The sequence below is a fragment of the Budorcas taxicolor genome, chromosome 4 (assembly GCF_023091745.1).
Source record: "Budorcas taxicolor isolate Tak-1 chromosome 4, Takin1.1, whole genome shotgun sequence".
Lineage (NCBI taxonomy): Eukaryota > Metazoa > Chordata > Mammalia > Artiodactyla > Bovidae > Budorcas > Budorcas taxicolor.
Genome location: NC_068913.1, coordinates 88,737,366 through 88,758,859, shown reverse-complemented (window position 1 = coordinate 88,758,859; position 21,494 = coordinate 88,737,366). Strand labels below are relative to the sequence as shown.

The following is a 21,494-nucleotide window of genomic DNA, read 5'->3' as shown; positions in this document are numbered from 1 at the left end:
GAAAAAGGAATTGTGATAAAATATTGAAAAATCATACTTTAATTTAAAAATTAGGTCTCTGTTACATTTTTTAATTTCTAAAATGTTTTCCACTTTTGTGGGAGGCATGTGATATAATTTTAAATAGCTCTCCATGACATGCTCATACTTGATTAATATTTAATTTCTTCCCTTTCCTCCTCAATCCTTAAGCCTACATCTGTGTATTCAGTAAGAACAAAAGTTCTGTTCTCCAAAAGTTCTGTTCTCCAGTGATTAACCTACTTGAATCATTTCAATTCAGGTTACTAACAGCAATGCACAGTTAAACAAGTCTTGGTTGAAACCATTGTTGAATTATACAATATCACTTTCATTAGTATCTGAGTTTCATAGTTAGGAAAATTTGCACGAGGAAGTTCGCATGTCAGATAAATATCCTAGTAACAGGGCTTGGACCTTAGCAATCATCACATATAGTTCTCTGATTTGATAGTTGAGGAACTGGAAACTGAGATCGGTACAGGCACATCTTGGGGACACTCAGCTAGAAAGAGACTCTTCATCCTGGGTTCTGGAATCTGCAGCCGGCTCCCTGCCAGGCCACACTCAGCCTCTGTCACCTGCAAGCTGAAACATCTGGTACCCTAGCCTCAATTCATAGCATACATCTCTCCTGAGAAATATGTGTAAGAATACAATTCCTACTGCTTCTTTGATTATCCTTTCTAACTCCAACTTCGCTCAGTTTGTGGAGAGAACTGACAAATTGATAAGCCACATTTATCAATTCCCTTTCAAGAGCCTTAGAACAGACTCAGTCATTGTGTAACACAGAAGTTGTGTGCTGTCACAGGTTCCAACTGAACTAAGCTTTGCAGGCTGCTCTCGAGAATAAATACCTATGGAATAAATATGATTATGTGGCACCACACCATTATTCATAAGATATTTTTGTTTTTCTTACCAGATATCTGTATGCCCTTGGGCAGAAGGTTTGGAAAAGATGGAAAAAACGTTACTTTGTTCTTGTTCAGGTAAGTACACTTTTTTCCTGTCATATAATCACTGTAAGCCAATCAAATTTTATTTGGGTTGTATCTGTCAGTATCTATGTATTAGAAATTAAAACTGAAAAATTTAGAAAATATTTAATTCATTTAAAAATGAAAGTAGTAAGGCCATTCCAATGCAACTAACCTTTTTATTTAAAATAAGTATTTTTTCAAGCCAAACATTTTAGTGAACTAAATGGCATTATTTTATGCTTTTGTGCACCTCTTCAGTGTCTGGCTTAATAAAAATAGAATGCAGCTGTATTTTCAAATCAGCCTCTGCCTTCAATCTGTTGCAGTCTCAGGTGAAATTTAGCCTCTGGAAAACTCCACTATATGCTCTTGAGAGAAAAAGTTTGAAATGGGCGAAGATGTTTAAACATAGTTTTTAAAATGGTTTTGACCTCACAAGTCCCCTGAAAGGATTTTGAAGATCCTCAGGATCCCAAGACCATACCTTGAGAACCACTGCATTATTCTGATATTTTATAGATAAAAGTTAATTCATTAAAACATGCCTTTTAAAAAAAATGTATCATATATATCACTTATTCAGAGGTACAGGTTTTTTAATGGCCTTGACTGGTGGGTTTGTTTGTGATAGGATTCTGAATATAGGCAAGAGTGCTATAGTGTACAGTTCAGTAGACTCTTGTTTTGTTTTGGTGTTTGAATCATGAATGACCTTTGCTCATAGAATATACTCATTTAGTTAAAGTTACTTTAAAGAATAATTTTGAGTAATAGTCATCCAGTTCATGATAAATTCAAGCTGCCTTATTTTCAATGAATATATATGAAAAGAGAAGCTCTCTTTGTATCGTTAATACGAAACAGTCTGCAAAATCTTATTGATTCCTATCACACATTATTGTTGTTATTCAGCTGCTAAGTCATATCTGAACTATTTTGCAAGCCCATGTACAGTAGCATCACCCCAGGCTCCGTCTGTCCATGGGATTTCCCCAGACAATAATGCTGGAGTGGGTTGCCATTTCCTCCTCCAAGGGATCTTCCCAAACTCGCATCTCCAGCATTGGCAGGTGACTTCTTTACCACTTGAGCCCCAGGGAAGCCCTGCTCATGCATTAAGCAAGTATCGACTAGATCAGGTTAACATGGTGATATCCCAAGGAAGGAAAATCATTTGCTCTCTTCCAGAAATAAAGTAACCTATCTACTGCTGGATAAAATTATTTTATTGATGTGCCATAATAGCATGGTAACTTCATGAAAGTATAAATTTTTAATCAAAAGTGGGTATTTTCCCCACCTGAGTAAAGTGTAACTTTTTCTTATGAAAATAGAATTGAGAATCCCGTGGTGGTGCAGAGGTTAAGACTCCAGGCTTCCATTGCAAGGGCCCTTGGTTCAATCCCTGGTTAGAGAACCAAGATAGCACGTGCCATGCAATGCAGTCAAAAATAAATAATAACAAAATTTATAGGTAAGCAAATAGAACCAATATTTGGTCAACCAGATTAATAAAATATGCACATACATTTGCACACACAGAGACAATATTTTTTATATAAAACCCACACATTTGCTTTTAGTAAGTGCTCCCTGTTGGGAGTTCTCAATGGTCTATCATCCAAAAGTCACACCTATAAGGCATCTTCTTTGGTTTCTAGGCTCAATTTCTTTACATTGTCACAAAAATTTAAATGGATTTACTAGGCAGTTTGAGCACATATCTTTCTGTACATTTTAATTTTATTTCCACTTATAGATTTTTTCATCTACATCTAATTTAGCAAGTTTGTGTTAGTGACTTGTTTTTGTCAAATCTTTCCAAAGCATTCAAATGATTTTTCATGAAAACTGCAGCTTCTTTCTCATGGTCATATATCATGCATTTACACAGAATATCATAAGTTCTCATCCCATAAGTTCAGTAGCTGATGTTATTGGCCTAATCAAATGCTACTGATTTTTAGTAAGCATAGAGTTGAACTGGTGGAAATAAGTATAAGAACACATGAGAATGTCACCCAGTAACCACAGATTTCAACATGTCATACCTATTAGTCAATATGGTTTTTTAAGAGCAATTTTAGGTTCACAACAAAATTTAAGGGAAGGTACAAAGATGTCCTATCTATCCTGTGTCCCCACATAACTTCCTCCACTATCAACATCGCTCATCAGAATGGTACATTTGATACCAAAGGTGAACTACACTTGATACATCATCTTCGTCAAAAGTCCATGCTTTTTCTTAGATTTCACTGTTGGTGTTGTACATCTGTGTATTTGAACAAACATACTATTTATCACTGTAATATCATACATAGCATTTCACTTCCTTGAAAATCCTCTCTGTTCTGCCTATTCATCTTCACCCTGCCACCTTTGGCAACCCCTGATCTCTTAACCACCGGTTTGCCTTTTCCAGAAGGTCATAGTTGGAATCTTGCAGCATGTAGCCTTTGCTCATTAGCTGCTTTCACTTAAGAATTTGCATTTAAGGTTTTTCCATGTTTTTTCCATGGCTTAAAAGCTCATTTCTTTTTAGCACTGAATAATATGCCATTGTCCAAATGAAGCACAGTTTATCTATTCACCTACTGAATGAGATCTTGGTTGCTTCCAAATTTTGGCAATTATGAATCGAGCTGTTATACACATCTGTGTGTGGGTTTTTGTGTAGACATAACTTTCTAGCTTCTTTGGGTAAATACCAAGGAGCATGATTGCTGGATCATATTCATTATTTTTAAAGAAGGAATCCTGTAGAGATCCAGTAAAGTGACAGTAGGCTAAAAGAGTTTCTAATATACATTGTTTTAATATACATTGTGTTGGAAAAGAGTCTTGAGAGTCCCTTGGACTGCAAGGAGATCCAACCAGTCCATTCTGAAGGAAATCAGCCCTGGGATTTCTTTGGAGGGAATGATGCTAACGCTGAAACTCCAGTACTTTGGCCACCTCATGCAAAGAGTTGACTCATTGGAAAAGACTCTGATGCTGGGAGGGATTGGAGGCAGGAGGAGAAGGGGACGACAGAGGATGAGATGGCTGGATGGCATCACTGACTCGATGGACATGAGTCTGAGTGAACTCTGGGAGTTGGTGATGGTCAGGGAGGCCTGGCGTGCTGCGATGCATGGTGTCGCAAAGAGTCAGACATGACTGAGCGACTGAACTGAACTGACTGAACCATGTCTTTGGAGAGCTGGAGAATTCTCCATATAACAAAAATATGTTTAACATTTTAATGACAACATTCAGTTTAAACCAAAGGGGGTAAACCTCTATACTCTATCATTAAAATTTAGGATAAACACCACCAAACTTTCATGAATTCAGATGTATTCTACCTGACATCTTATCTTAAAATTTGAAGTCATATTTAAGTATTGTGAAAGTGTTAGTCACTCAGTTGGGTCGGACTCTTTGCAACCGGATAGACGTTCTTCGTCAGACTTTTCTGTCCTTGGGATTCTCCAGGGAAGAATACTTCAGTGGCTTGCCATTCCCTTCTCCAGGGCATCTTCCCAACCCAGGAATTGAACTCAGGTCTCCTACATTGCAGGCAGATTCTTTACTGTCTAAGCCACCAGGGAAGCATTGTACCTTTATACAAATATATGTATATACACGTATTCACACAGAGAATCCCATGCCCAAGTGTATTGAGATTTACATGCCACCAGTACTCTGACAACTTTTTAAAGTGTTAAATATAATTGAATCATCCTTTCAATTCCAAATGTAATGGGAAGACGGATGTACACACTTCAAAATCAAGATGGGTATGTATGGAGATTCAGCAAGAAGGACTCGTTGGGAAGAAGTGGGTCATTTTATTAGTATCTTTAAAGATAGCTCTCATTCTATTGGCACATGGCTTGTGGATCCATACCTGCAGGCTGCACTATTGAAAGGTGAGGGAGTTGTTTCCAGGAGGACAGTGTACCCCTGCTGTGTCTGCTGCTGCCGTCGGCAGAATGGTGCTCTGGTGATAATGTGAATCTCATCACCACTTGTGAGTGTGTATTATCTGAGTGATGGAGCTGGAGGTCTAGCCATCAGCCCAAGAATTTGTGCTCATAAAAATTGATTGAGAGTCTCGTTTGCTCAGCTGCAAAGTCGTTGTTCAAAGTGAACACTTGCGGAGCTGCTGAGGTGAAGAGACTTTTCAGAGACTCTTGTATCAACATTTAAATCAGAGTTGAAAATGGGAAAGTGAATTACTTATCATTGTGGGGTGTTAACTGAGCTAAGTAAGATTAGTTTTGGACCCCATTTACATTCTAAAGCCAGTATGCTTACAGTGTTAAAAAGATTTTTCATGCTTTTTTTTAGTTTGTTTTCTTAGTTTGTTTTTTTAAGAGGCTGCATTTGTTTCTGATGAAGGTAAATTTGGGTCCAAGCCAAACTGAAATAACAGTGATTTTGAGGAATATGTTGAAATCTTCCCAAAACTTACATGTGTTTTTATTAAACTTATATGTGTTTCTTATTAATTTTTCTTAAGCGTATTCGGTGTTTAGTGTTACATTTGGAGGATATCATTGATGTAAAGTACTTATGACACTAAGTATGTTTTAGTTCATTGTAATAAACCATTTAATGGCTTTAAAATTCCATATTTGTATCTACAATTTAAGCAAACTGAATTATTTCATAAATCTGTATTCAGCTAATACCTCTGCAAATAACTGTATGCCCTCAGATGCTGCATATTTTGTGGTGATATAAAAATTCCTGAAGCACTCACCTATTAATACAACTATTGCTATCTTTAATATTTATTATGCAAATATGGCAGGCATTTATGCAAAGCACTTTTTTACCACCACACTATCTCTTTTCGTCTTCAGAATAAGATTTGAGGATAGGTATTATTATCCCCATTGTACAGGCTAACTTGATGTACAAAGAAGTTATATACTAATAATTTGGCCAGAATTATACAGTTGGTATGCGATAGGTAGCGTCTGGTGATCAGATCCAGTTCTGTCCATCTCTGGAGGCTAAGCTCCCATATCCTTTGTCACTGTGCCATGATCAAATAAAGGCACACAGCTACAGTTGATCTGAAGACAAACAGGTATGTGCATAATCATTGTGGAACATTCATTTCATGAGGTACACAACAGTGTTACTACGTTAAAGAAATGGCCAGTGAGTGATGGCATAAAGAGACCCGCACTCATGAAGCCCACTTGCCGCGGGACATTACTGGAAACTGAAGTAGATAGACATCTATGTTGTTTTGGCCTCATATCAAAGTGTTCACTGCTTATTGCCGATGTGTCAGAATCATGACTTGAAGTTGCTACAAACAACAGCAGGCTATCGAGGCATAATGTTAATTACATATCAGCTGAGCTGGCGCAGGATGTAAACAGTCAGCCATGCCACTAAGTGATCTGTACCTGCTGGAAACATACGAGAGCCACTCTCTTAATGAGACGCCATCAAAATCTGCTCTCAGCTTAAAGAAGTGGCTCACCAGCCTATTGATAGCTGAAATATCCTGCACACCCTGCAGCAGACTGCTGTCACGTTATCTGAGAATGCCACCACTGCGGGAAATTAGATGATCTGGGTTTAGTCTTAGGACATACGCTGATGTTTGCTAATAGTAATGCAAAGTGAATAGATACACTGCTGTCAAATCAAGAAACTCATGGGGTAGCATCTCTCTGGCTTTACATTTTAAACTGATTTAAGATATACAAACCAAAGACACACTTGGTATAGGATAAACTCAAACCATACACAAGTCTTTGTGGCCCTCATCAGAACCCCTACCAGCATGGCCCCCTGATTTCAGTCTTTTCCCCCAGTGGCCAAGTAGCCACCACTAGTAGTTTGAACTTTTAAACTTGTTTCAGTATAATCCAATCCTAATGGAATCATCCGCATATATGTTTGTTTTCTGAATTGTTTTGACCTGCTTTTAAAATGCGTTATGGGATTTCCCTGGTGGTCCAGTTGACTAAGCCTCTGTTTCCAGTGCAAGGGGCCTGGGTTTAATCCCTGGTCAGGGAACTAGGTCCTGCATGCTGCAATGAAGATTGAAAATCCCACATGCCACCAAGACTGACACAGCTAAATAAATTAATTAATTAAAATAAATATTTAAGATAAATAAAAAATAAAACATTACCATGTCAGTATCTAAAAATTCACTTTATTCCTTTTAATGGATGATTGGATTCCATAATTTAGTTTAAAATAATTTACATAACAGTTCCCTGTTTTTTAAAATTTAAGTTCCTTTCTTTAATCACCAAATAATGCTGGAATATATATGCTTGATCTTTGGGCTCATGCATGTGTTAGAGTATTCCTATAGAAATGAAATTGCTTGGGCAAGACATAGATACCTATAATATGAAGTAAGATTTATAAACTTGATAACTCATGAATATTTAAATATTCACTGAAACTTTTTTTTTAATAGTTAATGGTCATTATGAGTCAAGTTGCATGTATTATTTTATCTTTCAAAATGCACATAGGAAAGAAAATTGAAAATTCTTTTGGCTGTGGGAAAGAAAATCTCAGAGGAAAAGGATTTTTTAAGTTTCCTTTTTTATGATAGCCTTTGTAATAATCAAGTTTTCTGTAAATGAAATAATGCATTTACTCTTCAAAATAGTTGTAAAATATATTGAAATGATCATTTACCTATGTCTCAAGCGTTAAAATTATAAAAGAAAGTGGAATGAGAGTAGAGCTGAATTTGATAAGGAATATCTCATAAGGATCAGGAAATGATCCCAATGCCAAAATTACTCTTTTACATGTACCTTGTGTTCCTTTAAAATTTGTGTTGGTATTTTCAAGTAGAAAAATATCTGTTTCTCTTCTTTTCTAGCTCACACCTACATGAAAGAGTAAAGACCTATGAGTGAGGAATGTGCAATATTGTAACCGTATTATTAATCTGAATTAAATGTTAATGGACTTGACTGTTTTATAAGACTCAACTTTAAAATGCTGTATGTGTATATGTTTATAGGTATGCATGCATTCATATGCATTTATATGTATGCACGCATTCATATGCATATATATCTTTACACATACATGTGTAGTGTTCCTGCTGCATAATAAAGACTTGGTAAATGTGAGATAAGTATTATCTCACCTTTAATTTGGGTTCCTTCTCAAACCTATATAAAACATAAAATTGATTCATATTTGAGCATCTGTGCATGTGTGCTCAGGTGTATCCGACTTTTTACATCCCTGTGGACTGTCCTTGTCCAGGGGATCTTCCTGACCCAGGGATCAAACCTGCATCTCCTGCACTGAAGGCAGATTCTTTACCATTGAGCCATTGGGGAAGCCCATATTTGAGCATCCTTGAACCAAAACCATGGTGTCATTTTTGTTCCCTTATTTTTTTCATTACCCCCGTGTCAATCAGAAAATCTTGTTTTATCTACAGCCAGAACAGTATCCTGCTTACATTCAGTTCTTTCCATCTTCTCTGCTATCATTCTAGTAGAAACCATTATTATCTTCACATGGATTTTCACAATAGAACCCCAACTGTTCTCTCTGGGTCTACTTTCCACCATTCTCCTGACAATCCATTCTTCACATTGCCAGAATAATCTATTTGAAGCATAACTCAGATTGTGCCAATTTTCTGTCTTAATTCTTCCATGACTGCCTATTACAGTTAGAAAACCTCTGACCATAACCAAGGGAAAGTCCTATATATTGTCCCTGTTGTGGCCTCTAGCTTCCTCTCAGATGAGTCCTCACCCATCACTGAGCAGCAGCTTGACTTGTAACGTTCTGCGTCCAGGTTAATTGCAGTGCTGAGAACTGGGGTTTAGCACCTCCAGGTCACCAGCCCCCTCTCTCAAATATATAATAATATGAGTTTACTTTTAAAGTGTGATTTCTACGCAAATATGCCTTTGAATTAAATCTCCCTACCTTTCTTCCTAGGACTGGGAAGCCTGGTTGTGCTGCAGTTCATGAGGTCAGACATGACTTAGTGACTAAACATCCACCACACACCTTTCTTCCACTTGGTTGTTGCTTAGCTTCTTAAGCATCTAAAGAAATTCGAAACATTTATTCTACCTTTTACATTTATTCTACCTTTTCCCCCATGTAGCTTGTTCTACCTACCCACTTAGGTATCAGGTCAAATGTTACCTGAAATGGGTCTTTTTTGCCCACCCAATCTGAAGTGACTCCCTGTCACATTACCCAATTTTATATTTCTCAGAACATTTTTCTCTGATCAGAGTTATCCATCCTTATATATTTATTTGTTAATTATCTCTTTATCCCTTCTAGAATAGATGCTCCATGAAAATAAAGACCTTGTCTGTCTTATAATCTACTGTGAGTAGAAACTAACTAAATATTTGTTTGATAGATGACTATATGTGAGTCAGTCTGAGCACTGTTTTTAAAAAGACTGCCTTTCCTCTTTCTATTTTATACACTGATTGCTAAATCTTTTTTATGCCATTTGGTCAAGAGAGTAAATATATATTCCCTTCAAATCCATCATGATCTTGAAGAATATATTCATTTTCCTTGATTAAATTAAGCTCTGGGATTTTTTTTTTTTTTAATAACTCTAGCAGCACCTTTGGCCTCTGCCAAGAACATTTCCAGCTAAGGATTTTTAAGCCTTAATCTTTACTGAAATTAGACGGTGGCAGTTGCTAAGCTGCCAGCTGTTAACATGATCCCTGCAGTAGGAACCCAACATACAAACCAGAATGTGGTGGTCTCTAAGAACTCATCGTTAGCACTTACACGTGTGGATACGGCCAGGTGTTGAACAGGTTGGCAATTGAAAATAAAATGGGAGGTTTCCTAGATCAGATGCTGGTACCTCATGGGACCCCAGCAAATTAAGGTGCCCTGTGATGCCAAAACAGCCTGGTTTAACTCTGTCCTCAGATTAAAGTACGTTTATATCCCCCAGTTCTCAACAAATCCATTCCTTTTGGAGTTATTAAGAAAAGATTGGGTTAAGGATATTGAATGTTTATCATGGCTCTATCTTTCCGCTGAATGAATTTTCAGCTGCAATATAGTATATTATATAAGCTTATAAGTCAGCTTATCCCTGAAAACAAATACCAGATCAGAATAGGTCCGACCACCTGTTTCTATCTAATTCCCTGGCATGTGGAGATGGGCCAGACTGCCTTCAGCTGGAAGCACAGGGAGCATGGGGACCCCCTGGCCCCTACCATTTAGCTTTCAGCAACATATATTAGGGCTTCCCAGGTGCCACTCACTAGTGGTAAAGAACCCGCCTGCAAATGCAGGAGACATAAGAGACGCAGCTTTGATCCCTGGGTCAGAAAGATCCCCTGGAGAAGGAAATGGCAACCCACTCCAGAATTTTTGCCTGGAAAATCCCATGGACAGAGGAGCCGGGCAGGCTGCAGTCTATAGAGTCACAAAGAGTCAGACACAACTGAAGTGACTTAACACCCATGCACAGCATATATTAAAGATTAGTGCCAACTGATAATGAATTATCTCCAAGTGGGATTTCTCCAGTGTACCCTCACCCTGGATGCTGACTGCCAAACCAGCAGCTACAAGGTGTTGACACTGTTCAGAAGGGTTCACTTGATCTTATACTACAGGTTCATTGTAGGGTTTGCCTCAGTAAGGTGATTTAGCATGACCTTACAAAAGAAATGGGCAAAAGTGGAAGGCTCTTGGGGATATTAGAGGGATCGAAAGAATAAAATGCAGTGTCATTTTATGGAAACAGAACCAGGAACTAGTGAGTCAAAGGACAGTGTCCATACTTCTTGCTTCTTGAACCAAAGTATTGAAAAGCCAAACTGCACTTTTTTCAGTTGCCTCATGGGTCAAATTCCCTAATTGTCAGTGACAGCTTTGTTGGTCATTGGTATTTTGTTTCTCTTCCATCTGTGCTCTTCGTTAAACCTCAGGGCCCAATCATCTGTGGTAAACTGCAGGACTGTTAGGTGACTTTTGAAATATTAAACAATACTGAAAGAAGTAAAAAATAAAACACATGTTCAATACTTGTCATTTAAATCACCATGGTTGTCAAAAGTAGGTGATTTTTCTAAAGCTGGTGGCTTTTTTGCTTGGATGTTTTTTTTCTTGGTATCGCCAAAGATTTTTAAATTGGTGCTTAAACATGTCCATCATGTTAAGAAATAATCGTGTTATTTAAAGGTAGCTAGAAATACAGTACTTAAAGCATAAAACAGCAACCGAACCTGTACTTCAAGTTATATAAAGAAAAAAGCAACATAGATGTAAGCATTTTACACCGCATAGGAAAAACAAGTAGCCTTTTGACAGGTAGTTTTTAAAGCTAGATCTTAAATAGCAAGCAAATTTTTAGCACTTTAGGTACACTATGCATATCAAGCCTGGACTCTTTAATGCATGACAGCGTGAACATGACTTGTATAAAGACCTTTAGAGATGAATCTTTTTTCTTGTTTTAAGAGAATAATTTTTAAAATATATACATTGAAATATATATTCATGATAATATCCATTAGAAATAGAGGGCATAATATCTAAACTACATTTAGAGGCATCTCTGATTTTTCTTCTCATCCTCAATTTCTTGTCCCTTTATGTATTCAAATATTCAACAGGTATTTTCAATACCATGACCACTATCTTTTTAATGGAAAGAAGCAACCCATCAGCCTGGGGTGAAGTAGACATATAAGTTGGGGAGAACCCAGTGAGGCTGGAAAGCAGAAGCCTGAGGCATGAAGGCCAACAGTCCTTAGTCATTCCCAGCCTGGAAACATACAGCCTCAAAATGGGGTCAATCCTGACATCACACTTTCCTACCTATTACAGAACAAAATGTATCTCTAACCCACGATGAAATGACTCTAGAAAGACACATAAGAAGAGAGAGAGGGATGATGGATCCCTGACAGCTGGGTTTGACTTATTGGGAGATCACTGCCTATCAGGCAGGCATGGTGCTAGCTTTTCTGCAGTAGGATCACCAGTGCTAACAAGGGCTTCCCAGGTGGTGCTAGTGGTAAGGAACCCATCTGCCAATGCAGGAGACATGAGAGACGTGGGTTTGATCCTGGGACAGGAAGATCTCCCGGGGGAAGGAGTAGCAGCCCACTCCAGTATTCTTGCCTGGAGAATCCCATGGACAGAGGAGCCTGGTGGGCTACAGTCCACTGGGAAGCAAAGAGTTGGACATGACGGAACCAACTTAGCACACAGTGCTCTCAAAGACCTGTAGAACACGTGTTATTGTTGTCTCTGTTTTATAGAACATCAAGCTGAGCAATACAAGGGTAGAGTGAGATGTCCCAGGTCTTGTCAAACAGAAGCTGAAAAGAATAAGAAGTAATTGAGGGAGAAATGAAAGTGGGACCTAGATTTGAAATGGCAGACTCATTTGTTAAACATGGTTTATCCCCCTTCACTTTCAATCAAAATACTTCCAATATTGAAATATGATTGTCTTCAGAGAGCCCTTTTCTGGATGCTTTATCAAAAATAGACTCCCTTCCCTGCCATACTCTTTACTCTGTTTTATTTTTCTTCAAAACAATTCATTCAAAACAACCCAAAATTGTTGTAGATATTGTTTATCTGTGATCCAGTCTTCTCCTTATCACTTTGTGAGAATTGATATTATTTTTCTATTTTTTTCTTATTCTGATGCTGAGGATGTTATTGTATACTCAAGGCTTAGAAAAAATGCACTGTAGATATTCAATAAATATTTGTTGAATGAATGAATAACAGGGAAAACTACCCATGGAAGAAGATAATAAAAATTGAAAATGGACATAAAACTACAGTTAGTTATTTGCCATTCTGACTAGTAAGAAATGAAATGCTAGTTATCACATCTCTAAAAGGTATCAAGGAAGAACCAGATGTATCTTCCTAAAAAAGACCAGAGAGAAATAGGAGCGCTCCCATCAGTCTTCAAACTGTTTTGCTAATTTGCTAGATTTTACAACTATAGGTCACTGTAAACTTTTCATCATAAGTTTAAATAGTTACAATAGAAGTAGTTTCTAAAATAAAACCATTAAATTGATCATAAACATTCTCAATCGAATTTGAATGTTGTTGTGATCTTATGTACATCTCTAACCATTGCAAATTGTATACTATTAGCTTTTTCTCCTTGAATTCTTATTTCCATGACTAATCCCCAACAGAATTTTATTTTTAGGAAATAATTATTATGCATCAATGGATTTCCCTGATGGCTTAGCTTATCTGTGTAATACAGGAGACACAGGTTCAATCCCTGGGTTAGGAAGATCACCTGGAGGAGAAAATGGCAACGCACTGCAGTATTCTTGCCTGAGAAGCTCCATGGACAGAGGAGCCTGGCATTCTACAGTCCATGGGACAGTCACAAAGGGACACAAATGAGCAACTAAGCACACATTATGCGTCAGAATCTCTTTGATCCCTCTATCACGCTTTTCTGCAATTAAAAATGTCTACAAAATTGGAATAAAAAACTCTATGTTGGAGTCCTAAACCCCAGTTCCTTAGAATATGACCTTATTTGAAAATAGCCTTGTGCGTGTAATCAAGATGAGGTCATACCAGAGAAGGGTGTGCCCATAATCGAGTGTGACTAGTGCTCATATTAAAAAAAGAGGGTGCTTGGAAGCAGATACGCACACAGGAGAATGCAAGTGAAGATGAAGGCAGAGATGGATATGATGCCTCCACAAGCCAAGGAGTGCCAAAACTTGCCAGCAACCCACTACACGTGAGAAAGACAAGGAGCAAATTAGCCTCACAGCGCTTAGCAGGGACCAACCTGCTGACCCCTTAATATTTCAGCTTCTAGCCTCTAGCACTTCAAGACAATAAATTTCTGTTGTTTAAGCCAAATAAAATAAAGACCCAGAGAGCAGAGAGAGCCAATATAAAGAATAACACAGGAAGGCCCCAAATCCCTTTACCTAAAAAATCTTTGTTATTAAATCTTTTTCTCCTAAACTCCCAGATTTATTTCCCCTTGTCCCTCTGTTTGAAAAAACCAAGTCAGTCAAACTGCCTCACCTGAAGAAAAATAAGTCAAGGGCTTCCCTGGTGGCGCAGTGGTGAAGAATCCGCCTGCCAATGCAGGAGACACAGGTTCAATCCCTGGTCCTGGAAAATCCCACATGCTATGGGGTGGCTAAGTCCCTGTGCCACAACTACCGAGTCTGTGTTCTAGAGCCCAGGAGCCACAGCTTCTGAAGCCTGCGTGCTGCAGTTACTGAAGCTCACACGTCTTAGGGCCCATACTCCACAAGAGAATTGACCACAACGAGAAGCCTGCACACCCCAGCTAGAGAGTAGCCTCTGCTTGCTGCAACTCAAAAAAATCTTGAGCAGCAACAGAGACTCAGCACGGCCAAACACAATTGTTTTTAAAACAAGAGGAAGAGTAAATAAAAATTCCTGTGACCAGAAGGCTTTAAGTATTAAAAATCTATTTTGTATTGAAGTATAACTGCAATTATAAGTAGCACACAGTTTATGAAAACATAGAAGTAATTGAAGAATAATTATTAAGGTTAAATTTGACTGGAAGTACCTATGTTAATGAGCTGGCTATAGCTTCCCTTCCCAGTTTACCTGTGAATGACTTATTTATTCTATAATGAGAAAGGGTTTCACAGTAATTCCTGTTTTGTTTTCCCAGATATGAGCATTTCCAAGATATTTTCTTATAACTTTCCAAAATGCGAACATGGGGAAGCCTGGCTTATCTAAATAAGCACATGGGAACAGAACCTTTGTCACAGTGATATCTCTCACTGTCTCAAAAATTTTTTCTAATTCCTGAGTTAGATGACCCATAAAGTGATATATCTTATTATTTTTAATATTTGGTCATTTTATAACTAGAAGGTTAATTCAAGAAGGCTTTAGAATTAGAGCCTTCCACGGTTATACTGAAAACAAAAAATTATGGAAACCGTGTTACTTTCAAAATATGTTGTTTTGCCTCTGATTGTAAAGAACCATACAGTTGCAACAGGAAGAATGTGTGTCAAAACCTCACTATCATGTGTAAAAGAGCTAGCTGGTGGAAATCCGCTGTATAGCACACGGGGCTCAGCTAGGTCACTGGATGGGTAGGACTGGGGAAGAAAGTCCTAAAGGGAGACGATATACATATACTTATAGCTGATACACTTCATTGTACGGAAGAAACCAATGCAACATTGTAGAACAACTGTACCCCAATTTAAAAAATCACTGCATAAATGCCTGCTAAAGAATGAAAATTGGGTTAGAGAGAGCTGTTGGTTTCTACTTGCTTTCAAGCTTGAGGCTGAAGAGGTGAATTCTATCACTACTTCAGTGGGAAACTACAAGGAATCAATGAGGCTCTCCTATCATTTGGCAAATAGCAGACTTTGAAAATCTGTTTGTTCAAGGATAGATTTAAAAAACGGTGTCGGAGGGACAAAGGGAGACCTGTGAAGAGATTCTATAATATTGAAATCAAATATATTGATTTTATTTTTTAAATTTATGAAAAACGTGGTCTCTATTGAAAAGTTTGCAAAACTGAGGCATTGTCTGAGATTAATAAAAGAGTTCTGGGAGAAATCAGAAGGATTAAAATAAAAACAGCAGCTAATTGATGCCACATTTTAGGTAGTGATGTACCGAAGAAGGAGCTTCCCAGGTAGCTCAGTGATAAAGAACCCACCTGCCAATGCAGGAGACGTAAGAGACTTGGATTTGATCCCTGGTTCAGGAAGATGCCCTGGAGAAGGAAGTGGCAACCTACTCCAGTATTCCAGCCTGGAAATCCCATGGCCAGAGGAGCCCAGCATGAGTCAGATACAGCTGAGCAACTGAGCATAGGCACACGTGCAGAATGACCACTGCTTCAAAGTCAGTTCTATAGAAGAAAAGTTACCGAAAGACAAATCATTTTTTTTTATTGAATATAACTTGCATACAGTATATAACTCCCTTATATAACTTTCACAAAATCTGAAGTTTACATATTGTTATAATTAATTATTTCATACGCCTGTAACATTTTAGGAATCATTTTTCATGTTTTTCTTTGAGTCAAGAGTGAACTGAAAGCTGCTCACAATGGCAGATACTAAGGAAAGAAAGCAAGTATCCAATAAAATAAACATATGCTTTTCTAAGTGTGAAGAGAAGAGGACAAAACAGATGAACAGAGCAGAAATAAGAATAAAAGTAAAAAATACAAAAGAAACATTTTGTGAAATTTGAAAGATATTAGTCTGCAGATACACAGACTTCCCACATTTCAGGAAGTTCAGTGAAAACAGATTTTCATCTAAACATTTCTTTCAAAATATTTTTTCAATTAAGGTTGTGTATGTTGCTTCAGATATCTCCTTAACACTGAACTGTAGAAGTCAGGAGAGTTACAGCTACAGAGAATTGATGGGAAATTTTACGACTTGAGAATTCAATGTACCTCCAAGAAGTTGTTCATGAATAAAAGCACTGGAAAAAAATACTGGGTTGGCCAAACCATTCAGGTTTTTCTATAACAACATCTTACCAGAAAAAGGTAAACCAACCTTTTGGCCAAACCCGGTATTATAATATGGGCAGAGATTCAGAAAATGCACATTTCACTTTCCTAAAAATATTTAAAGGAAATTTCTGATACTTGAAATGTAAATGAGTGTGCAGTGCTGTGCTTAGTTGCTCGGTTGTGTCCGACTCTTTGCAACCCCATGGACTGTAGCCCGTCCATGCTCCTATTCTCTCGGGATTCTCCAGGCAAAAATACTGGAAGGGTTGCCATGCCCTCCTCCAGGGGATCTTCCCAACCCAGGGATCGAACCCAGGTGTCCCATATTCTTTACTGTCTAAGCTACCAGGGAATCTTCCTGACCAGGAATCAAGTAAATAAGTTGTAGTATCTCAGAAATAGCAAACTTAAAATAGAGAAGAATTAAAGAGCGTAATGTTAAGAAACAAAGGTAGCTACATCTAAATTACTGTTACAAAATATTTTGACTCAAAGAAAAACTTGAAAAATTAGAAAAATTATTCCTATAGTAGGTTACAGGCTTATGAAGTAATTAAGTAATTATAACAATATGTGAAATGTAAACACCAGATTTTGTGAAAGTTAGATAAGGAAGTTATATACTGTATGTAAGTTATAGACAGTAAAAAAATGATTTGTCTTACAGTAGGTAAAGAAAATATAGGGTCAATGATGCCTTTGAAAACTTGTGAAGTAACTGGTAGAGATTAAAAATAGGATGCCAAGGAACTTTTAGTAACCATATAGCAGAAGACAGAAATATATATGTAAAATTCATATGTGTATATGCATTTTTAGTTTAAATGAGTTAAATGGACCTAGTGACAGATTCTTGGAATGGAATAAAAACCAAAATCCACATGTGAGACGTACCACAGAGAAAAGGCTAAAACACAGAGAGAAAGTAGGATGACAGTGTTAAATTCAGACCAAGTTAAATTTAAGAGGATGATTAAATATATGAAAGGATTATACTTTTACGTCAATTACAGATATAAACATTACTATAAAACAAATGAGGGTGATTTATCAAATATATACCTGAGAGAAGATAAATAATAAACAGATAATACCTCAACTGGTTTGCTGCTCAACTCGCTTTCCTCTCTCTCCCATACCATTAGTAGTCTTTGTAGATCCTTAGACATATCTAAGTGACTGTCTTACACCTATCTTAAATAGTAGCTTTGCCAGAATTTGAGGCAATTAGCTTGTTATTTGGGCTTCCATGGTGGCTCACATGGTAAAGAATCTGCCTGCGATGCAGGAGACCTGGGTTCAGTCCCTGGGTGGGAAAATCCCCTGGAAGAGGGTATGGCAACCCACTCCAGTATTCTTGCCTGGAGAATCCCATGGACAGAGGAGCCCGGCGGGCTATAGTCTGTGGGATCACAATGAGTCGGACACGACTGAGCACCTAAGCACACAGAGCACAGCTTGTTATTTGGGAATACAGTTGTTTGCAAGTTCCAGAATGTGAGTTTTAGTGTGATACATTGGAAGGACTACTTGCTAGATTCTGGAGACTTGTGTTCTCCATTCCAGATAGCATTCTCTTTCTGGGTGACCTTAGAAAAATCAGTTTCCACATCTGTGAACTTTGTAGTTAAAATTGCAATCTCAAGAGCTCATACATAACCCTCATCCCTCAATAGCAGTATGTTTCAGAGAATGATCATATGTTTTCTTTTCAGTGAAGCTTAGCTCTGGGAGTAGATACTTGATTTAGTGAGAAATCGTAGTCTCTAGTTTCCAGTGTATTATTTTAAACTCCTCACCACATAATTGAAATCTGTAATTCTGGTAAATGTGACAATATTTTGTTCCATTGGTCAATTTTTACTAATTAAATAAATACCTTGCAGAATGTTATGACAGTACTCTCAAAAAGTAAACCTGTAATGTCAAAACATACAACAATCCTATGTATTATTATGTAATATGTATCTGATATACATGTGGAATTTGGAATGAAATTATACATTTTATTATGTCCAGTTTCAAAGCTGCTTACTATTTTTTGTCCAATCAGCTTTCAGTTTGCAGTACATTTTATTATATTGGTCTCTTTTCTCTAAGTAGAAATGCATGAAAGATAGAAAGATAACATTACTTATATGAACCAGATATTTTTGAGAAGGTTAAGAATTTCTTTTAAAATGTGAATAATCACTCCCTAAATAGTTGTTTCCCAAATTATTTTTTGCTTTATTATTTGTTGTTTCATTTTATTTTTCCTGAATTTTCTTAGCATTTTGATGACCTTATGGTGAGAAAGTAAATTCAGTGATCTATAAGTTCAGTTCAGTTCAGTCTCTCAGTTGTGTTCAACTTTTTGCGGCCCCATGAACCGCAGCACATCAGGCCTCCCTGTCCATCACCAACTCTCGGAGTCCACCCAAACCCATGTCCATTGAATCAGTGATGCCATCCAACCATCTCATCTTCTGTCGTCCCCTTCTCCTCCTGCCCTCAATCTTTCCCAGCATCAGGGTCTTTTCCAATGAGTCAGCTCTTCGCATCAGGTCCAAAGTATTGGAGTTTCAGCTTCAACATTAGTCCTTCCAATGAACACCCAGGACTGATCTCCCTTAGGGTAGACTGGTTGGATCTCCTTGCAGTCCAAGGGACTCTCAAGAGTCTTCTCCAACACCACAGTTCAAAAGAATCAATTCTTCGGCACTCAGCTTTCTTTATAGTCCAACTCTCACATCCACACATGACCACTGGAAAAACCATAGCCTTGACTAGATGGATCTTTGTTGACAAAATAATGTCTCTGCTTTTTAATATGCTGTCTAGGTTGGTCATAACTTTCTTTCCAAGGATTAAGCATCTTTTAATTTCATGGCTGCAATCACCATCTGCAGTGATTTTGGAGCCCCCCAAAATAAAGTCTGACACTGTTTCCACTGTTTCCCCATCTATTTCCCATGAAGTGATGGGACTGGATGCCATGATCTTAGGTTTCTGAATGTTGAGCTTTAAGCCAACTTTTTCACTCTCCTCTTTCACTTTCATCAAGAGGCTTTTTAGTTCCTCTTCACTTTCTGCCATAAGGGTGGTGTCATCTGCATATCTGAGGTTATGGATATTTCTCCCAGCAATCTTGATTCCAGCTTGTGCTTCTTCCAGCCCAGCGTTTCTCATGATGTACTCTGCATATATGTTAAATAAGCAGGGTGACAATATACAGCCTTGACGTACTCCTTTTCCTATTTGGAACCAGTCTGTTGTTCCATGTCCAGTTCTAACTGTTGCTTCCTGACTTGCATACAGATTTCTCAAGAGGCAGGTCAGATGGTCTGGTATTCCCATCTCTTTCAGAATTGTCCCCAATCCAAGAGTAGCAAGAACCATAAGTGTCTCAAGTTATTAGATTCACTGTTCCCAAACCTAGCTTTGGGTGTTTTTCCAATTAGAAGAAGTCTTCTTATAAAGGAATTCATACTCTTTGAGAAAAACTATAAACAGTGATGGAGAAGGAAATGGCAACCCACTCCAGTATTCTTGCCTGGAGAATCCCATGGAAGGAGGAGCCTAGTTGGCTACGGTCCTTGAGGTCACAAAGAGTTGGACACGACTGAGCGACTTCACTCATAAATACTGGAAAGAAAAAAAAATTTAAATGACCTATAATTGTATTCTGCAATAATAACTACTGTTCATATGTATGAATAGTGTTACCCAAAAAAGTACACTCTACATTTTCTTAAATCTTCTCTTTATGTTGTAATACATCTTAGAAATAATAAAGAATTGTGCTGCTAGGGACATCAGGGTGCATGTATCCTTTTGAATTAGTGAGTTTTTTTATTTTTCAGATATATACCCAAGTGTGGAATTTCGGGTCACATGGTAGTTCTATCTTTAGTTTTTTGTGAACCCTCCGTGCTGTTTTCCATGTTGACTACACCAATTTATATTCCCAGCAACAGTGTAGAACAGTTCCTCTTCTCTAACATTTGTTGTTTGTGATCTTTTGATACTAGCCATTTTGACAGGTGTGAAGCGATACCTCATTGTGGTTTTGCTTTGCAGTTCCCTGTTGACTAGAGGTATTGAGCATCTTTTCATGTGCCCATTGGCCATCTGTATGTCTTCTCTGGAAAAACGTCTATTCAAGTCTTCTGCCCATGTTTTTAATAGGGTGACTTGGATTTTTGGTATTCAGTTATATGAGCTATTTATATATGTTGGATATAAATCCCTTATTGGTCATTTGCAAATATCTTCTTCTGTTCACTAGGTTGTCTTCATTTCATGTTGATAGATAGTTTCCTTTGCTGTCTGAAAACTTGTAAGTTTAATTAGGTCCCATTTGCTTATTTTTGCTTTCATTTCTTTTGCTTTAGGAGATAGATCCAAAAAATACATTGCTATGGTTTATATCAAAGGGTGTTCTGCCTGTGTTTTCCTCTAAAAGTTTTATGGCCCCAAATTTATATTTAATATGACTATTTTTTAATGGCTCTTCTGTTAATAGTTCATAAAATTTTGGCCAGAAGGTCATCAAGTTGGGAAATGCTGGATCATAGACATAAAAGACCTAACTATAAACGGATAAACAAAAAGTGCTTTAATCTCTGAGCAAGGTTTTAAAAAATGCTAACATTTAATAACATATGCAAATTTTCTGTTATGGTTTTAAACTTGGGCAGTCTTCTGATAAAAAAACTAAAAGATAAATTTAATGCAACCAATATGTAAACTTTTTTGTCATGCAGGTTAGCCAATACACCTTTGCTATGTGCAGTTATAGAGAAAAAAAGTCTGAGCCTCAAGAATTAATGCAGCTTGAAGGATACACTGTGGATTACACAGATCCCCACCCAGGTAATTCCTCGTTGAATCACTTGCCATGCCTCTTCTGTATTCATGAAATTCTCCTAAATATCCTGTGTCTATTTTCCATTCAAACTCCATTCAGTAAATGGAACATATTT

At 37.5% G+C, this 21,494-nt stretch overlaps 1 protein-coding gene across 1 annotated transcript in view; it reads left to right on the top strand.

Moving 5' to 3' along the window:
* The window catches only part of CADPS2 (calcium dependent secretion activator 2), a 562,792-nt gene that overhangs the window by 360,045 nt on the left and 181,253 nt on the right, over positions 1-21,494 (top strand). The window contains exons 9-10 of the mRNA XM_052639068.1: positions 950-1,016; positions 21,276-21,384. Coding sequence (XP_052495028.1) covers positions 950-1,016; positions 21,276-21,384 — 176 coding nt within the window. The remainder of the gene's footprint in view (positions 1-949; positions 1,017-21,275; positions 21,385-21,494) is intronic.